The following is a 17,398-nucleotide window of genomic DNA, read 5'->3' on the forward strand; positions in this document are numbered from 1 at the left end:
TTTGGGCATAATTCCAGATTGCTCTCCAGAATGGTTGGATTCTTTCACAACTCCACCAAAAATGCATCAGAGTCCCAGTTTTTCCACATCCCCTCCAACATTCAACAACATTATTGTTCCTGTCATCTTAGCCAATCTGACAGGTGTGTAGTGGTATCTCAGAGTTGTCTTAATTTGCATTTCTCTGATAAACAGTGATTTAGAACACTTTTTCATATGAGTGGAAATAGTTTTAATTTCATCATCTGAAAATTATCTGTTCATATCCTTAATTCATAATATTTTAAAAGAAATTTCAGAAGGGAAGGAGAGAGAGTGCCAACACATTGGGGAAATCTGGAAAGGTGGATAAGGAAAGGACACCTCACTAAGTCTTAAAAGAAACTAGAAATTCTTTTATTTGTGTTTGCTTTTTTAATTGGATTTTTATTTGATTTTTTGTTTGTTTTTGTTTTTACACTGCCCACATTCCTCTTGTGTTCTTTTCCCTCTCCTTTCTCTTATAATACAGTTTTTTTTAAAGAGGAAGAGAAAAAATAAGCAAAACCAATTAATGTGTTAGAAAAAAAAATCTGACATTATTTGTAGAGCTTCATATCTGTAGATATGAAAAGGAATGGGATTGGGTATTAAAAAGAGGTATCTGTTCAGACATCTTCTGTTGGGTGAAGTTTGTTCTTTAAATTTCATGACATTCAGTTTTCATTGTTTTGCGATTTTTGTGATTTTTCTTTCTGTTACATTGCCAGTACATATTTCAGTCTTTCTATGCTTCTCTGTATTCAGCACGTTCATTTTTTTTCCTTTGACAGTAATATTCCATTGTAATCCATAATACTGCAATTTGTTTAACTATTCCTCAATTTATGGACATCTTTGTTTCTACCACAAAAAGTGATATTGTAAATATTTTGATGTATATAAGATCCATTAGTGACCACCTTGGGGTATGCACATATATAACTATCCATAGATTATCTGGATCATATAGTATAGATATTTTTTATTTGTGTAAATAATTTTATTTGCATAAATCCAAATTGGGAAGCTAGGAATTTTTAGAAGTAGAAATTAGATTAGAAAATGTTTCCCAGTAAGATGAGCAAGACTGGGGCAGCTAGGTGGCGCAGTGGATAGAGCACCAGCCCTGAATTCAGGAGGACCCGAGTTCAAATGTGGTCTCAGACACTTAACACTTCCTAGCTGTGTGACCCTGGTCAAGTCACTTAACCCCAGCCTGGGGGGGGGAAGATGAGCAAGACTGTAACAGAGGCACAGAGAGAAGAATTGGCATGTTGTTTTCTGGGAAACTTTGACAGGAATATGGACTGCCTCAAGACAAGTAATTGTGAATTGAGTTTAGAAATTGTGAATTGAGTTGAACCCAGATTGGGGTGGGTTTAAATGCCAGGTTGAGAAGCTTGTATTTTATACTAATAAAAATAGGGAACCACTGATAACATTGAAGGTTTATAGACCTGTGCTTTAAAATTATTTTGGTTATGCCATGTAGAGAATAAGTCATAGAAAAGAAATGTGTTAGTTATAACTATCAGTCAGTAATCAATAAATGCTTATGAAGCCCCCTGCTATGTGTTAGACTCTATGCTAAGTGCTAGGAATACAATTTTTTTTTTAAAATTAGGTAGTCGGTGGCCTTAAGGAGCTTGCAGTGTAGTGGGAGAAGAGTATAGAGGGCTGAAACTCTGAATAGGTGTATTTGAATCAGACAATGAGCACTTAAGGCTAATTACCTATTCCATACGAGACAATAACTTAGAGGGTGGGGTAAGAGAAGCCAGAGTCACTTTGCTGCAGGAGGAGGAGGAGAGAGGCTTTGGACTAGGAGAATCCAGTTTAGATCTTTGGTGAGTTTTGAGGTAGTTTGCCTGCTTCTTTCACCTCTCCCCCTAAAGACCAAAGACTTTTACTTATCCTGACTCTGATCCTGAGGCCTCCAGGGAGCTAGCCTAGACTTAACAGAAGAGAACATGTAAAAGGAAGCTATAAGGGGGGAAACAAAAGAAGGTATCCAGTGTGTGGACATAGTAGAAAGATCCCATAGTAGTCTAACCAAGTGGGAATTTAGGTGAAAAGAGGCCTAACCTAGAAAAGTAGTTGGTAAGTGTGAGAGAAAGAGACTAAATGAAATGTATTGTGTAAGGAAGAGAAGAAATTGAGGGTGACACTCAGGTTGTAAATTTTGGTAATTAGAAAGATGGTTATGCCCTAAAAAAGAAGTTTTAAGGAAAAGCATTTTGTTGATTGACATGTACAGTACATATAGTTAATGTTTGATTATTTACTTACCTTAGGATGGTCAATTAAGTTCTGGGACTCTTTTCTCATATATAAAGTAAGAATATTAAATTAGATAATTTCTGCTGTCATTTCTAGCTCTAAATGCTTTGATCCTCAATGTTTGCTCTCTAAAAACTACTGTATTAGTGAGAAAAAATTGTGGAATTATTTATATAATATCACTTGATGTTTGAATCCTTTGACCCAACAGTATTATTAGGAATATTCTGCAAGGAAGTCAAGAACTGAGGGAAAGAACTCTTGTATGAGAATATTCATAGCAGCACTTTTTGTTGTAGCAAAGACCTAGAAACAAAATAGGAACCTGTTAATTATAGAGTGGATAAGCAAATTGGAGCATAGGAACAGTAGGTAACTTTACCAACCTATAAAAAATGCATATAGCAAATTTAGAGAAATTTGGAAGAACTTATGAACAAATGAAGAATAACACATAATCATTTAATAGAATTGATGATATTTAATCTGGAGAAGAAAAGATTTATAGAAGACCTGGTAGCTTTTAAATATTTAAGAAACTCTCTTGAGATTAAACTTGTTCTACTTGGTATTAGGTGATAGAATTAGTAGAGCTAGAAACAATGGAGAAAATTTTCAGAGAAGCAGTTTTAGGCATGATGTAAATATGGAAATTTCATAAATATAACTTTGTGAAACTGGAATGAGCTGCTTCAGGAATGAGTGAATTCTCCATCACTAGAAATCTTCAAGCAGGTGTTTTGTGAAGAAAATGTAGGGAAAAATTTTTTTTATCAAGTAGTGTTCAAATTAGATGCCCTCCAACCCCCTTCCAACTCTAAGGATCTATAAACATTTAAACCAGAATAGTCATCTTTCATCAAACTAGTTTCCCTTCCAGTCTTTACCATTTCAGGTGATTATATTACTGTTTGATTCCTTTAGACTTGAAATTGTTTTTTTACTTTTCCTTTCACTTTGTTCTTTAGCCCTGGGAATCAAGTCACCATTTATTAAATACTTCATGGTACCAAACACTGTGTTGAGCCTGAAGATACAAAGAAAAAATGAAAATAGAACCTTCTCTTAAGATGCTTAAATTCTTAAAAAGGAGCAGTACATTTCTGATTTTAGTTAATATACAAAATTGATACAAAGTAACCTTGGGGAGGGAAATGGTATAAGCAAGTAGAGGGATCAAGGAATAGTCTCTTGCAAGAGATATTTGAGATGAGTCTTGAAGAAGGGCAGGGATTGGAGGAGTTGGGGTAATGAGAAAAAGGCATGAGGGATACCCAGTGCAAAGATGCCTCTCTAGATAAGAGAAGGAACATTGTGTCTGAGAAACCACAAGTAGACGAAATGGCAGAATGAGAGACAGAGATGGATTGGAGTAAGGAAGAGATTTGGCATAAGGAGATCAATTAGTAGGGAGCAGCTAGGTGGAGCAGTGGATAGAGCACCAGCCTTGAATTCAGGAGGATACGAGTTCAAATCTGGTCTCAGACACTTAACACTTCCTAGCTGTGTGACCCTGGGCAAGTCACTTAACCCCAGCCTCAGGAAAAAAAAAGATCAATTAGTAAGCTAATTGGAATAGTTTATGTGGGAGATCTGAACAAGTATAGTAGGTGTAGTTAGAGAGAAAACATATTAAGAGAGCTTTCAAAGTTAAAATGTCAAGATTTGACAACAGATAGACGATGTAGAATCAGGCAGTTTGTGGTGACATCAAGATTGTAAACCTCAAGGTGACTAGGTTTTTCTCAACTGGGCAGTTACTGACATTATAATTCATCAGACAATCATTTCCAAATTCAGAACTCAAAACAATATTAGTTACAGTCCCAAGAAATTTCATCTCAATAGCAAGTTATATTATATGTGTGTATATATGTGTGTGTGTGTGTATGTATGTATGTATGTATGTATGTATATGTGTATATGAAACAACTTAGAAACCATTCTGCATAACCTATCACATACACCTGCAAGATAATCAAAACTAGTGCATGGATATCAGTTTAAAATTCTGCTCTAGGTACTTCGAAAGCTGTAGATCATATTTCTTATCATATCATTAAAGAAGGATTCCATCATGCCCTTAAATATTAAATAATTTTTCTGAAGACACAGGGAGATCTTGATAGAAAATCATTTTTAGAGAACCTGTAGTTCTAACAAATTTCTTAAAAGTTTCTTGCATTGCTAAGCAGTGGAATCATTGTTACAACATCACAAATGACTTTGCTTTCTCCTTCCCAAGCCAACAGATCATGCAAATAACCTGTATACAGTTTTCAATCCTAAATTTTGAATTAACTGCTAAAAATCCCAATCATAAATCTCCAGAAACCTAAAGGTGAAGAGATTGGAACTCTACACCCAGAACCATGCCTTTTCCAAACCTGGCAAGTTCAGAAAGCAAGGGAATGGACCCTAAAGCAGGGGCTGAAGTCTACTTCCCTATCTGTCCAACCCCACCTTAGAGTCCACTAGTAAGGCAAGGAGAAGCCACAGATAAGAGATCAGTTCAGCTCCATGGTCCCATCTTTTGGGGAGGTAGTGCAGTCTGAAATCCAAGTTATGTCAAACTCTCGAGACATCACCCTCTGCAGAGGAGCAGTCTCACCCTGCCATGCTCCACCAGAAATCCCAGTCATGTCTCTAGGGCCAAATTCTTCCCACAAAATCTACCCATGGGACACTCCATGCATGGCTGGTGTTCTCCCCCCGGGTCAGCCCACCAAGGCACTCCACCATATGGTGTCTTTCCCCTTCCTCTATGCCATGTGATATCTCCTAATTCCACTAGGCTTTCCAATCCCACTTCTCCTTATAGCTAACTCTTTTAGGATGCTAAATCTCTCTCAGGATTTAGCCTGTTTCCTTTTTCCTGGCAAATGGCAAGTTCCACTAAAGAACTTACCCTTTCTTTCCATCCATCATTACATCATTAATTATTGATAACCCTTTTTATGCTCTCCCACTCTATTTCATATTTACCATTCCTAGTATCTATTCTGTCGCTCCATTTTTGGCTCCTAGAACCATGTCTTTTGGTACTAATAAAAACATCCTGTTCAAGTCTGTGCCCTCACTTCTCTGTCTGTCTGCATTTCTCTCTCTCTCCTCTCTCCTTTCTCTCTCTTTCTCCTCTCTCCTCTCCCCTTTCTCTTCTTTTCTCTCTTCTCTCTCTTCTCCTCTCTCCTTTCTTCCCTCCCTCCCTCCCTCCTTCCTTCCTTCCCTCCCTCTCACCTCTCTCTCCCCAACCTATCACAGCAATAATCCTTAATATTAGGTTTCAATATTGTGACAATAACTTCTATTTAATTAGCAATTTCACAGTTTTCATAAGTCATAGCCAAATAAACATAATAAAACCGGTCACAAAAATGGATTGGAATCTCATGTAATTTACAGTTGTTTCTTTAACACACATACAAATTAAAAACAAGTTATTTTAACAATTAATACTTTGTCTTATGACATTCTAACTGGATGTTCCATTCAGACTATCAATTGCTTTTGCAAATCACTCTTTCTTGTCCCTTATTTTTAAAATCATGTTTTGTTTTGTTTTTTAAACTTTAAGTTATGGCTAATTTTTAACTTTAAGTAATGGCTAATTTCTAAATAACTTTGGACCAAATTTCATAAAACTCATACATATATCCAGCAGAACTGACAAAATTTTAAAGCATAGCTCATAATTTTTACAAATTACCCAATATACATTTTAGAAAGGAACATATTTCATCTAATTAGGGAATATAAATATGTGACCTCTTAAGATAGATTACCGGAACTTTGTTTTAATAACCTTTTTTTTTTTTTTAACTTAAAATGAAATCAAATACAGATCTACGTTTTCAGTAGTAATGTTTCAATATTTGCACACAAATTTCTAAGAACTTGTGCTTAAAGTAAACAAATTCACAATTTAGCACATATCAATTAATAGTGATTTTCTCATATAATTGTAATAGTAAGAGATTTGTCATCTAAAATTTACAACTCATCTTGATACCTAAAAGTGGCCTTATGCTCAAAATTCCTGGTGTAAAAGCCAGTCATTGGGGCAGCTAAATGGCACTGTGGATAGAGCATCAGCCCTGAAATTAGGAAGATCTGAGTTCAAATTTGCCCTCAGACATTTAACACTTCCTAGCTATGTGATCCTGAGCAAGTCATTTAACCCCAAATTACCTCAGCCAAAAAAAAAAAAAAAAAAAAAAAAGGCCAGTCATTAGAAATTGTTTCTACTTTAAGAAAGTTGTAGATTAGCAGTAAACTCATTCCTTCATTGGGGCCTATGTAAATTAAACAAGTTATTCTCAGAGGTAACAATCTTACAAGATAGTTTTAAGAAACCTAACAAACTTACAAATCAAGAGAAAATCCAGAAAAAGACTCTCCTTCACTTCCTGTCTGCTTATTTTCTGAATGATATCTGATTACTTTGTTCTCTTTTACCTCCCCCCAATTCAGAGATGCAAACTCTCAGATCTCTAGGCTTTTAAAGTACATATCTGATCCAGATTAGGTTTGGGTTTTTTCCCCCCAGATACAAACTTTTAGTTATAAGCCAAATATCAGTTCAACAATTTTAAAAAGAAACCATTACTTTTTTTTAATAGTTTTTACCAGTCCATACAAATCTTTTTCTCTTTCCTTTGTGAAAAGGTTATGTGCCTGATAGTCAACTGATTTTCTCTTTTTCCCTAAAATTCCCAAACTCTTAAATTTTCTGTTAACAGTCAAAGAGATTAAAATTTACATTCCATTTAGTGGGCTTTGATTAGCACTCCTTTAAAAATGCTTTTTGTATTATATCTCAAATAACAAATTTCATTGAATTGAGTGAGTATATTTTCTCACTCTCCCTCTCTCCTGTCATCCAAGTATCCCTGCTGCAGTGAGGGAAAGGAGGGAGGAAGAAGAAAAAGAAAGAGACTCTCTTTACTCTGTGCACAAATTCCTTCTCCAGGGCAGGGTTTAATTTAGTTGAATTTGCTTCCAAATTAATTTACACACACAAAAAATTATTTATCTCAACAATGGCATTGTATTTGGTCACATCTAAAAACCCATATAAAGTTATCAAATATGAAGCTATTAAATTCAATAAAGAAGCACTTAGCATTTGTTTTATGCTAAGCACTTTTGCAGTCTTTCTTGAAATGATCAATTGCCAAACTCCCCAGTCATTGCTCTCAAAAATTAGCTAACTTTATTTCTGTAGCCCTCCCCTTGGCCAAAACTGGGGTCTACAGGAAAAAGTCAGGCTTTTTTTTTTTTTTCTTCTAAGGTGGGAGTCAAGAATGTTAAGAAATCTTTCCCAGTGTTCTAACTACAGCATAGAGGTTTTTCTTCTTACTGGGTGCATTTTAAATCTTTCCAGGTAACAACATCTAGCTCACAGAACAGAAATGACAGATTAAAAATTACTTGGAAGAGGATTGTCCCTCTCCCACAGAAAACAATAATATCTCATCAAGTGCACCTTCTGGTGCTATTTTAGATTTTTTGCTCTGAAGATATGGTTTAGATTGCTCCTTCTGGGGAGAACAGCTCCACTTTCCTGGCATGTGATCCAGTAACACATGGAGCTAACCTCTCACAGCTCGGATCCCCAAGCCGGGCGTCACCCCCCTCCATCAGTCACCCAGAGTGCCCTTGTTATAGCCATTTATCCTTCTGGCTTATTAGACATCACCCCTTTCCTTGTATCACTTAGATGATCCTAGGGTCCCTTCAGCCTAAGGACAGCCCAAGGACACAGGCAGTACTGTTATCTCTGGATTATGCACACAATTACCTGACTGCTCTCTCACCTTTGAGCTTCTTCTGAGACTTTCCTTCTGCTTTCTATTTTTAATCCAGTGCCTCTGTCTGGGAACATAGTCCACAGGGAAGGAGATTGGGACCCCGACCTCCAGGAAAATTGCAGAAAACTCAACCCAGCATCTTCCTTGTATTAGATCCCCAGCCCTTTCTCTGGGAAGTCACATCCTGGACATGCCCCAATAAACTGTATGGGACGGGTACTAGACCTCCCCTTACACAAAGGGGGTTACTCAAAGGCAGCTCTAGAGACAAAGTATTTATTCGGTTCTTGCAAGGAGAGGTCTGGGCATAGCAACTGGATCAAATCCAGCATGGGGTATGGCATGGCCAAAATAGGGAACAGATTATATGGCAAAAAAAAAAAAAAAGACACAGGCACAATCCTTCCCCCTTCCTGTTGATTTTTAAATTCATTGGATGGACTAAAAAGGAAGTAACCATTGTCTACTTTCTGTGGGTCACATGACTTTCTGAAGCTTAGGCCTAGAGCCTGAGATCTGCTCAAATTTAGGCCTACAGTCTGACCTACTCTATCCCATAACCTTTTTGAGAAATCTGCACCTGATCCCATTCAGTAGAAGTGACCAAAATCATAGATTTCTAGTCTTGAATTCAACAGTAACTACCCTTGACTTTCTTCTTCGAATGCCAGGGTAAAAGAAATAGCCAACTGGATCAGTGCACAGGTGCTCATTCACTTAGTTCCCAGTCAAAGCAGAATAAAAAGTGCTATCTCACATCCAATGTTGAGGTACACTCATTCCTGAGCAATTGCCAAGGTTTCCAGATTCAGGTACATGTCACTACAGTCCCAGTGATATGATCTATATGATGTGGGGTTTGTACCAAATGATGGGAGGCATCAAAAATTGGGCTTTGGTCATGTGAAGAATTCGTTTTGACAAACGATAGATTATTTTTTATTTAGGAGAATAAGTTACAGATGAAATGAAGGGTACAATAGATGCCAGGAATAGTAAATATGAAATAGAGTGGGAGAGCATATGAAAGACAAATTTCTCTGTGGAACTCAATTATCCAGTAGAAAGGGAATCTCCTTGAGGTTGGTACATGTCCTTAATTGGCAGGCTAAATCCTGGAAGGAACTTAGCATCCTGAAAGAGACTTAGCACCCCTAAAAGAGTTAGTTAGAAGGAGAAATGGAGTTGAGATGAAGGTAGAGGAGATATTACTTGGCATGGGGGAGAGGTAAGGAAAAAGACAACAAAGGCAGAATGCTGTGGTGGGCTGACCCAAAGGAAGGCAGCAGCCATATTGGGTCCACAAGTAGGTTTTATCAGGAAAATTTAACCTCTGGGGAATGATTGGGATTTCGACTGAGGGTGGGTCTTGGGAGTTTGACATAACTTGGATTTCAGACTGGATCACCTTCCCAATGGGTGGGACTATGGAACTAAACTGATCTTTATCAGAGCTTGCTTGCTTCATTGATCAATTTTTATTAATTCCTCTGATAACCAAATCTAACAATGAAGACCTCATCACTTAGATTTTGGAATCTTTCACACTGCCATGAGTGGCAGACTGATCCTCAGATGTAAAGGGCTAATAATCTGGTTTATTGTCTCATAGAAGGGAAAGGTGGAACAAAGCATTGAAGTGCTATTGAATATCCAAAAGAGATTGGGGTGGGAAAGAGAGAGGAAAAAAAAAAAAAAAAAAGGAAAATGACCTATATGTACAAAAACTATTCATAGCCACTCTCCTCTCAGGCCAAAAAAATTAGAAATTGAGGGGATGCGATGCCCATTACTTGGGGAATGGCTCAATAAACTAAGGTATGTATATGTGATGGAATATTATTGTTCTCTGGGATATGATGAGCAGGATGTTCTCAGGGAAAAAAAAAAAAATTGAAAGTTCTTCATGAACAAAGTAAAATCTACTGCAGACAATCAATTTTTTCCTGAGGCTGGGGTTAAGTGACTTGCCCAGGGTCACACAGCTAGGAAGTATTAAGTGTCTGAGACCAGATTTGAACTCAGGGCCTCCTGAATTTAAGGCTGGTGCTCTATCCACTGCACCATCTAGCTGCCCCAGTGATTACAGTTTTCACTACATTATACATATCTTTCAGGTTCATTGTCAGGTATGGGCCTGCTAGATGCAGAGGAAGTATGACAGTGATTGTTTATTTCATTGTAGACATATCTTAAAATGGGTATAATCTTTAGTAATGAAGATTGTAATCCAACTATGCTTTTTTTTTTTTTTTTTTTTTTGGTCCTGTGCAACTAATTGGTGCCTTTCCAAAAATCTTTTATAGCCAGCAGAGTAGAAGTCTTTCTTTGGACCTTTTAATATTTCATGAATATCAGTACAATTCTTGAGTTGTACATCTGTTATCCTCATTTAATGGTTACCTATCCTGCTTTCTGGTTTTGTGTGTGTGTGTGTGTGTGTGTGTGTGTGTGTGTGTGTGTGTGTGTGTGTATCCCTTATGTCTTTGATGACACTTGTCATATATGGAGGTAATTTTTGGTGGCTCTAGCCTGTGTCTACCATATGTCTTTCCATTGCCCTTTCAGTCACTTTCAATTTTGATTTTTCTGAGATTGTAGTGAGTTTGATTTAGAGTCATATATAGCCTCATCAAGAAAATATTGCAATTAAAAAGCCATGTTTGTACAGCATGGGACTATACACTTTCCAGAATGTGATGTAATCTTTTTTTCCTATTCTGTTCTGACCCCTGCTTATTTTCTTACCTATTGACTATTAATATAGTTCATCAGTGCATATGTCTTTACAATTCTGTTATTGGAGTAATTAATATAAATAATTTGCTCCAAATTAAACAAAATTAAATATACAACACTTTTAAAATCTTATGCAGAACACAGTGTAACTCTTCTCAAAATCATAATACAAGTAATATTTTGACAACTTGTATCTGACTGAAATAAATTGTTTGTTGTGTTTTATGTTAAATTTATTTAAATGTCATTTTACAATTTTTAAAATAATTGACTTTAAGAACTGTGCTCCCTAAAGCAAAAACTTGAAAACATATGCCTGTTTTAAAGTTTACATTGAATATAATTTTATTGTTTCTTTTTATAGGAGACTACATCCTTGATGCAAAACCAAAAGAAATTTCAGAAATTCAACGTCTAAACTATGAGCAGGTAATAAAAAAGAATATTTATTACAAAAAGGAAATCACTTAACATAGTTTAATATAAATTTAGTATCCCTTGATATATGCAATACTATATTTTTGAAAATTCATAAACTTAATTCAAATGTTACTTTCTCATTCACATTTTTAAAATAGAAAATACTGCTTGACTAAAAAAATTAGGTGTGTGTTTGAGAAGTGTGAATGAATGAATGTGTTCTGCTTCTTCAAGTCCCACTACTTGCTACATGTTGAACATCTAGGACTCTATTTCATACCATTATTATATTAAGGAGGACACAAGGAAACAGATTCTCTTAATGATCTCTTCTTCATAATTGCTACCTGGCTTTGTGTCAAAAATGGGAAAGAGATTAGAACTGTGTGACTTTGGACAAATCACTTTACCTTTGCTGTATTAATTTCCATTTCCATAAAATGGGAACAATAATAATAATGCTTAACCTCATGGAATTGTCAGGATCAAATGAGAAAATTCATTTAGAGCACTTTATAACCAGTATAGTGCTATGTAAATACTACTTATTATTTGAAAAAAAGAAGGAACAAATATAATAAAGAGGGGACAAAGAACAAGTAGAGGAGAAAGTACAAAAGAATAAATTAGAGAGAAATATACATTTAACATTATGAATGTAAATGATATGAACACAACCATGAAATGGAAGAGGATAGCAGAAGTAAATGGAAAGTAGAATCTAACACTAAACTAATTATAAAAATAAATGCACTTGGAACATAAAGGCTTATACAGTTGGAATTAAAAGGATTGGAGGGGAAAAAATAAAACAAAACTATTATCCCTTAATTGAACTTAGAAAAGCAGAAATAGGAATCATCAAATAAAACAGTAAATAACAAATTTGATTAAGTGAGATAAGGAAACTACTTTTTGTTGAAAGACACTATAGACAATGGATAAATTTCAGTACTTAGCTTTTTGCATAAATTGGCATCAAATTTAAATATTTTAATGAAAAACTGTATAACCTATATAGAGAAAAAAAATGGAAAAATTTTAATAGCTTTTCTGTTAGAATCCAAATGGGAATTTAAAAAAAAGTTTGTTATAGATTTTCAAAAATTATTCTTTTGAAATAGAAAGGAATATACATTATTTCTCTACTACACATAGTATCTTTACAGAAATTAGCCATGTACAAGATTAGGAAACTGGTCTTTCAGCCAAATCTGGCCTATCACCTATCTTTTTGTACAGTCTGCAAATGAAAAATTGTTTTTACATTTTTAAATAAAGTGTCATCCCCTGTATCATAGTATAAAACCCTCAAAAACAAATATAGTAAAGAATTAATTAATATTTAATGTATCCTTTTCTTGCCACAGTGCAAAAAAAAATTGTATTCAGTGCAGGGCCATTGAAGAAAGTACTAACCATTGTCTTGAAATTAAATAATTTAATCATGAAAAATTGATGGATCAATAAATAAATTATAAAATGACAGATAATTTCACTAAAGATAATAACAACAAAAAAGGAAGAAAAATGATATGAGAAAAAAAAATATGACAAAATTTTGGGCATGTAGCCAAAGTGGTCTTTATTTCTATCTCTAAACAATTTAATTGGCAATGGAGAAAATGAACAGATGAATGAATTTGGCATTATAGCTTATTTTAAAAATAGAAAATAAATCAGTTTAAAAACCCTGATTAAGTAGAACTGTGAAAATCAAGCAAATGATAAATCAAATTGAAAGCAAAAAGACAATTATATTACTAAAACTGGCAGCTTAAAAAAACAAAATAAATAATTAGATAATTGTCATTTTAAAAGGACAATCAAATTATCAGTATCCAAAAATGAAAAAAGGAGAATTCACAATAAATGAAGAAAATAGCTTTTGACAAGTACAACACTCATTTCTCTTAAAAATACTGAAAAAAACCTAAGGAATGAACTAAACCTTCCTTAGTATGTTAATTAGCATTAAATTATCAAAATCTTCAACATTTCTATGTATTATAAATAAAATGCATTTGGAAGAAATAGAAAATGAAATTCCATTCAAAATAACTATGAAATATTTAAAAATCTGGTAATCAACAAGATAATCAAACTGTTTAAATGCAATTGTAAATCACTCTTTATGGTATTAGGGATAGACCTATCTTGAGAATTGTTAATTACCCATCATTGTAAGCGAAGCCATTATAATAAAAATGACAATGTTAAATAAATTAATATAGCAACACATTAAATTTTTAGTGCCATACTAGTTAAGTTACCAAAGGAAAACTTAATATACCTAGGAAAATTAATAACAGTTCACGGAGCAGTAAAATTAAGATCAACTTCTCAAAGGAAATAATGGAAAAGTGGGAAGGAAGTAACCTAGCAATACCAAATTTTGAACTATATTACAAAGACATAATCATCAAAAATATTTTTTTCTGATGAAAAAACACAGAAGTTACAATGGTACAAATTATGTAGAAAATATACCAAAGTAGTTGAACTAAATAGCCTATTATTTGATAAACTCAAAAACTATCTACTAGGTAAGGACTCATCAGCATTTTAAAATTAGCTGGGAAAACTGTATAAGAAATTAGGTTTGCAGGAGAACGTTGTACAAAGCAACAGCAAGATTATACAATGATCAATTCTGATGGATGTGACTTACACTAGTGAGGTGATTCAGGCCAGCCCCAATGGATTTGTGATGGAGAGAGCCAACTGCGTCCAGAAAGAAAACTATGGAGACTGAGTGCAGATCACAATAGTACTTTCACTTTTTGTTGTTGTTGTTTGCTTGCATTTTGTTTTCTTACACATTTTTTTTCCTTTTTGATCTGATTTTTTTGTGTGTGTGCAGCATGATAATTGTAGAAATATTTATAGAAGAATTGCACATGATTAACTTGTATTACTTGCCATCTAGGGGAAGGGCTGGGGAAAAGGGAGGAAAAAAAATTTAGACAGAAGGTTTTGCAAGGATGAATGGTGGGGCAGTTAGTGGCGCTGCCCTGAAGTCTGGAGGACCTGAGTTCAAATTTGGTCTCAGACACTTAATACTTCCTAGTTGTGTGACCCTGGTCAAGTCACTTCACCCCATTTGCTTCACGAGGAAAAAAAGGATGAAGTGTGAAAATTATTTATGCTTGTGTTTTGACAATAAAAAGCTATAATTTTAAAAAAAGAAAAGAAATTAGGTTTGGACCAACACCTCATATAAGCTCCAAATGGATAGTAGATATAAAAGTTTTTATATTATAAGCAAATTAGAGAAACAAAGAAAAAAGTATCTTGCAAATCTATTTGTACATAGGTAATTTATGATTAATTGAGGAATAACAAGGATCACAAAAAAATAGGAAATTTTTAATTACATAAAGTTGAAAATATTTTTGCACAAATAAACCAATATAAGTAAGATTAGAAGGGAAGTTCTTAATTAGGAAACAAATCTTTGCAACAATTTTTTCTATTGAAGTTCATATTTTCAAGATATATAATGAATTAATTCAGATTTATTAGAATTAAGAATCACTTTGTATTGATAAAGAGTTTGAACAAGTAGCTTTCTTTTTTAAAAAAATTTAATAGTATTTTATTTTTCAAAATACTTGTAAAGATAGTTTTCAACATTCATCATTACAAAATAAGTGAAAATACTGTGCTTTGATCCATTTTCAGTCTCCATAGTTCTCTCTGTAGATGCAGATGGCACTTTCCATCCCAAGTCTATTGGAATTGCCTGAATAAGTAGATTTCTAAGAAAGATATCCAAGCTATCACTAAATATCTGAAAAAAAAATTCTCTAAATCACATAATTAGAAAAATGCAGATTAAAATGACTCAGAAGCAATCTCACATACATATTAACAAAATTGATAAAAAGGGAAAATTAGAGAAACTGTGGGAAAACAGACATTGATACATTATTGATGGAACAAAGAATGGTCCAAAATAGAAAACAATTTGGAATTATAAATTGCGTATATTTTTTGAGCCATTAATACCATTTACTAAACCCATAAGAGAGAAATGAAGTAAAGAAATTAAAGAGGAAATGTCTTACATGTAGAAAAATATTTATGAAATCATTTTATAACTAAAAGAATGTTGTATACAGTAACAAGCAGTATTTTTTACAAATGACTTTGAGCAAGTTAGTTATTTTCTTTATTATAAATGCCCAAGTTAACTATAAAAAGGACATATGAAGAAAGACATTTGCATACAGGAAAGGAACTGATAAGTAGAATGATGTATAGAATATTTTTACACACACACCCCTCCAATTGTGTCTAATGATAGCCATTTTTAGGGCAGAGAGGGTGGAGGGAAAGAAGAAAAAAAAATTTACATGATAGTTTTGTTGTATATTTGAAGTGAACAGTAAGTTGTGCCTTTGCTATGAGATTTGCAATGTCTTGTGCAATCTTTTTAAAAATTTTTTCTTTTATGTTGTGGAAGTGCTTGTCTTATTCCATAAATTAAAAATAAAATAACATTTAAAAATATTTATAGCAGGTTTTTTTGTTGTTATAGCAAAGAACTGGAAAGGGTGTGCCCCTCATTTAGAAAGTATCTGAACAAATTATAGGATATGAATATAATGAAAGGTTATTGTGTTGGAAGAAATGATAAAAGAGCATGTTTTAGAGATTCCTAGGATGCTTTGTATAAACATATGCAACATAACTAGGAGAACAAGATATACTCTAACATTAACACTATAAAAGAGTTTTGAAAGACTTAAAAATTCTGATCAGTGCAGTTATCTACCATAATTCCAGAGGACCAGTGACAAAGAAATCTAGCTATTTCCTAAGAATTGATGGATTAATACACTAGTTACATAAAAAAAGATAAGAATTTTTTTGTATGTAAAACAATCTGTTGTTTGATTAGGCTTATCTGTTTAAAGGGTTTTGCTTTCTTTTTTTTCAGGGTAGGGGAGAAGGAAGAAAAGTTGACATTTGAAAAATGTGAAATTTAAAGACAAAATATTCAAGGATAATTTTGAAGTTGCAAATTTGGATGACCAGAATAATGTTTATATCCTCTATAGAAATAGGTAATTTAAGGGGCAGCTAGTTTGTGTATTAGATAGATAGAGCACTAGCTCTGATGTCAGGAGGACCTGAGTTCAAATGTGATAGATATTTAACACTTCCTGGCTTTGTGACCCTGGGCAGTCACTTAACCCCAATTGCCTCAGGAAAAAAAAAAAAAAAAAGAAGATGAGGAAGAAATAAGCAATTTAGAAGACAATTGAAACTTCCAGGAAGGATAAGTGTGTTTTTCACATATTTAGTTTTAGATTAAACAAACATGTGGGATAGTCAGGTGATGATGTTTATAAGGCAGGTGGCAATATGAAATTAAAGGGGGGGGAGATCTGAGGACTGAATTTGCATACTATCTGCACAGGATGATTGAACACATCAGATCTGGGAAGACTGAAGAGAGATTTATGTAATTCCCTGAAATTTAGAGATTATAGTTTTTTTTTTTTTATTGGGGAAAAGTTCAATGATTCCTAAATTATCTCTCTAGACTTTCTATTTCTTATTTCATCACTTTTGCTTATAAATTTATCAAGCCTTTTTTCAATTGAGCTATCTTTTGATCTCACTTTGTTTGCTTTATTTTTGCTTTTTAATATTCTGGTAAATTGGTTCTTTCATTGAGTCTTTGTTATTATTTTCTTTTCACAAATAACTACCATACTGTTTGAATTTCTTCATAATTGTGCCAAATATTACTCTTTATTTAACTGATGCTAATTCTTCCTTAATTTCTTTAATGGTTTTTATTTTTTAAATCCAGGTTTATATGTTTTTGCTGAGACCAGTTTTGATTTTAATTCATTAAAATTCTTTTTATTTTGTTGTTGTGTTGTATTTTGTTTTTTTTATGTACCTTTAACTCTTAATGTTTGTTCATTGCAGGTAGAGGTCTTTGTTTTGTTTTCTTTTGATTCATTTCTTTTGTTTATTTCTTTTTTAAAAAAAATTTATTTCCTTTCCTTTTCCTTTTCTGAGACCTTATTCTTATTTGAAGTTCTTTGGTTATCCTTCTCCATGTGTTTTGGAGCAGAGCAGAATTTGTTTGTCTTCCTGTGGAGAAC

General features: G+C 33.7%; 1 protein-coding gene across 2 annotated transcripts in view; it reads left to right on the forward strand.

Moving 5' to 3' along the window:
- The window catches only part of MINDY2 (MINDY lysine 48 deubiquitinase 2), a 114,881-nt gene that overhangs the window by 42,148 nt on the left and 55,335 nt on the right, over positions 1-17,398 (forward strand). For both annotated transcript variants that reach the window (XM_074294633.1, XM_074294634.1), the window contains exon 3: positions 11,215-11,279. In XM_074294633.1, the coding sequence (XP_074150734.1) occupies positions 11,215-11,279 (65 nt within the window). The remainder of the gene's footprint in view (positions 1-11,214; positions 11,280-17,398) is intronic.

This window comes from Sminthopsis crassicaudata, chromosome 2 (genome assembly GCF_048593235.1).
Source record: "Sminthopsis crassicaudata isolate SCR6 chromosome 2, ASM4859323v1, whole genome shotgun sequence".
NCBI classification, from domain to species: Eukaryota; Metazoa; Chordata; class Mammalia; order Dasyuromorphia; family Dasyuridae; genus Sminthopsis; species Sminthopsis crassicaudata.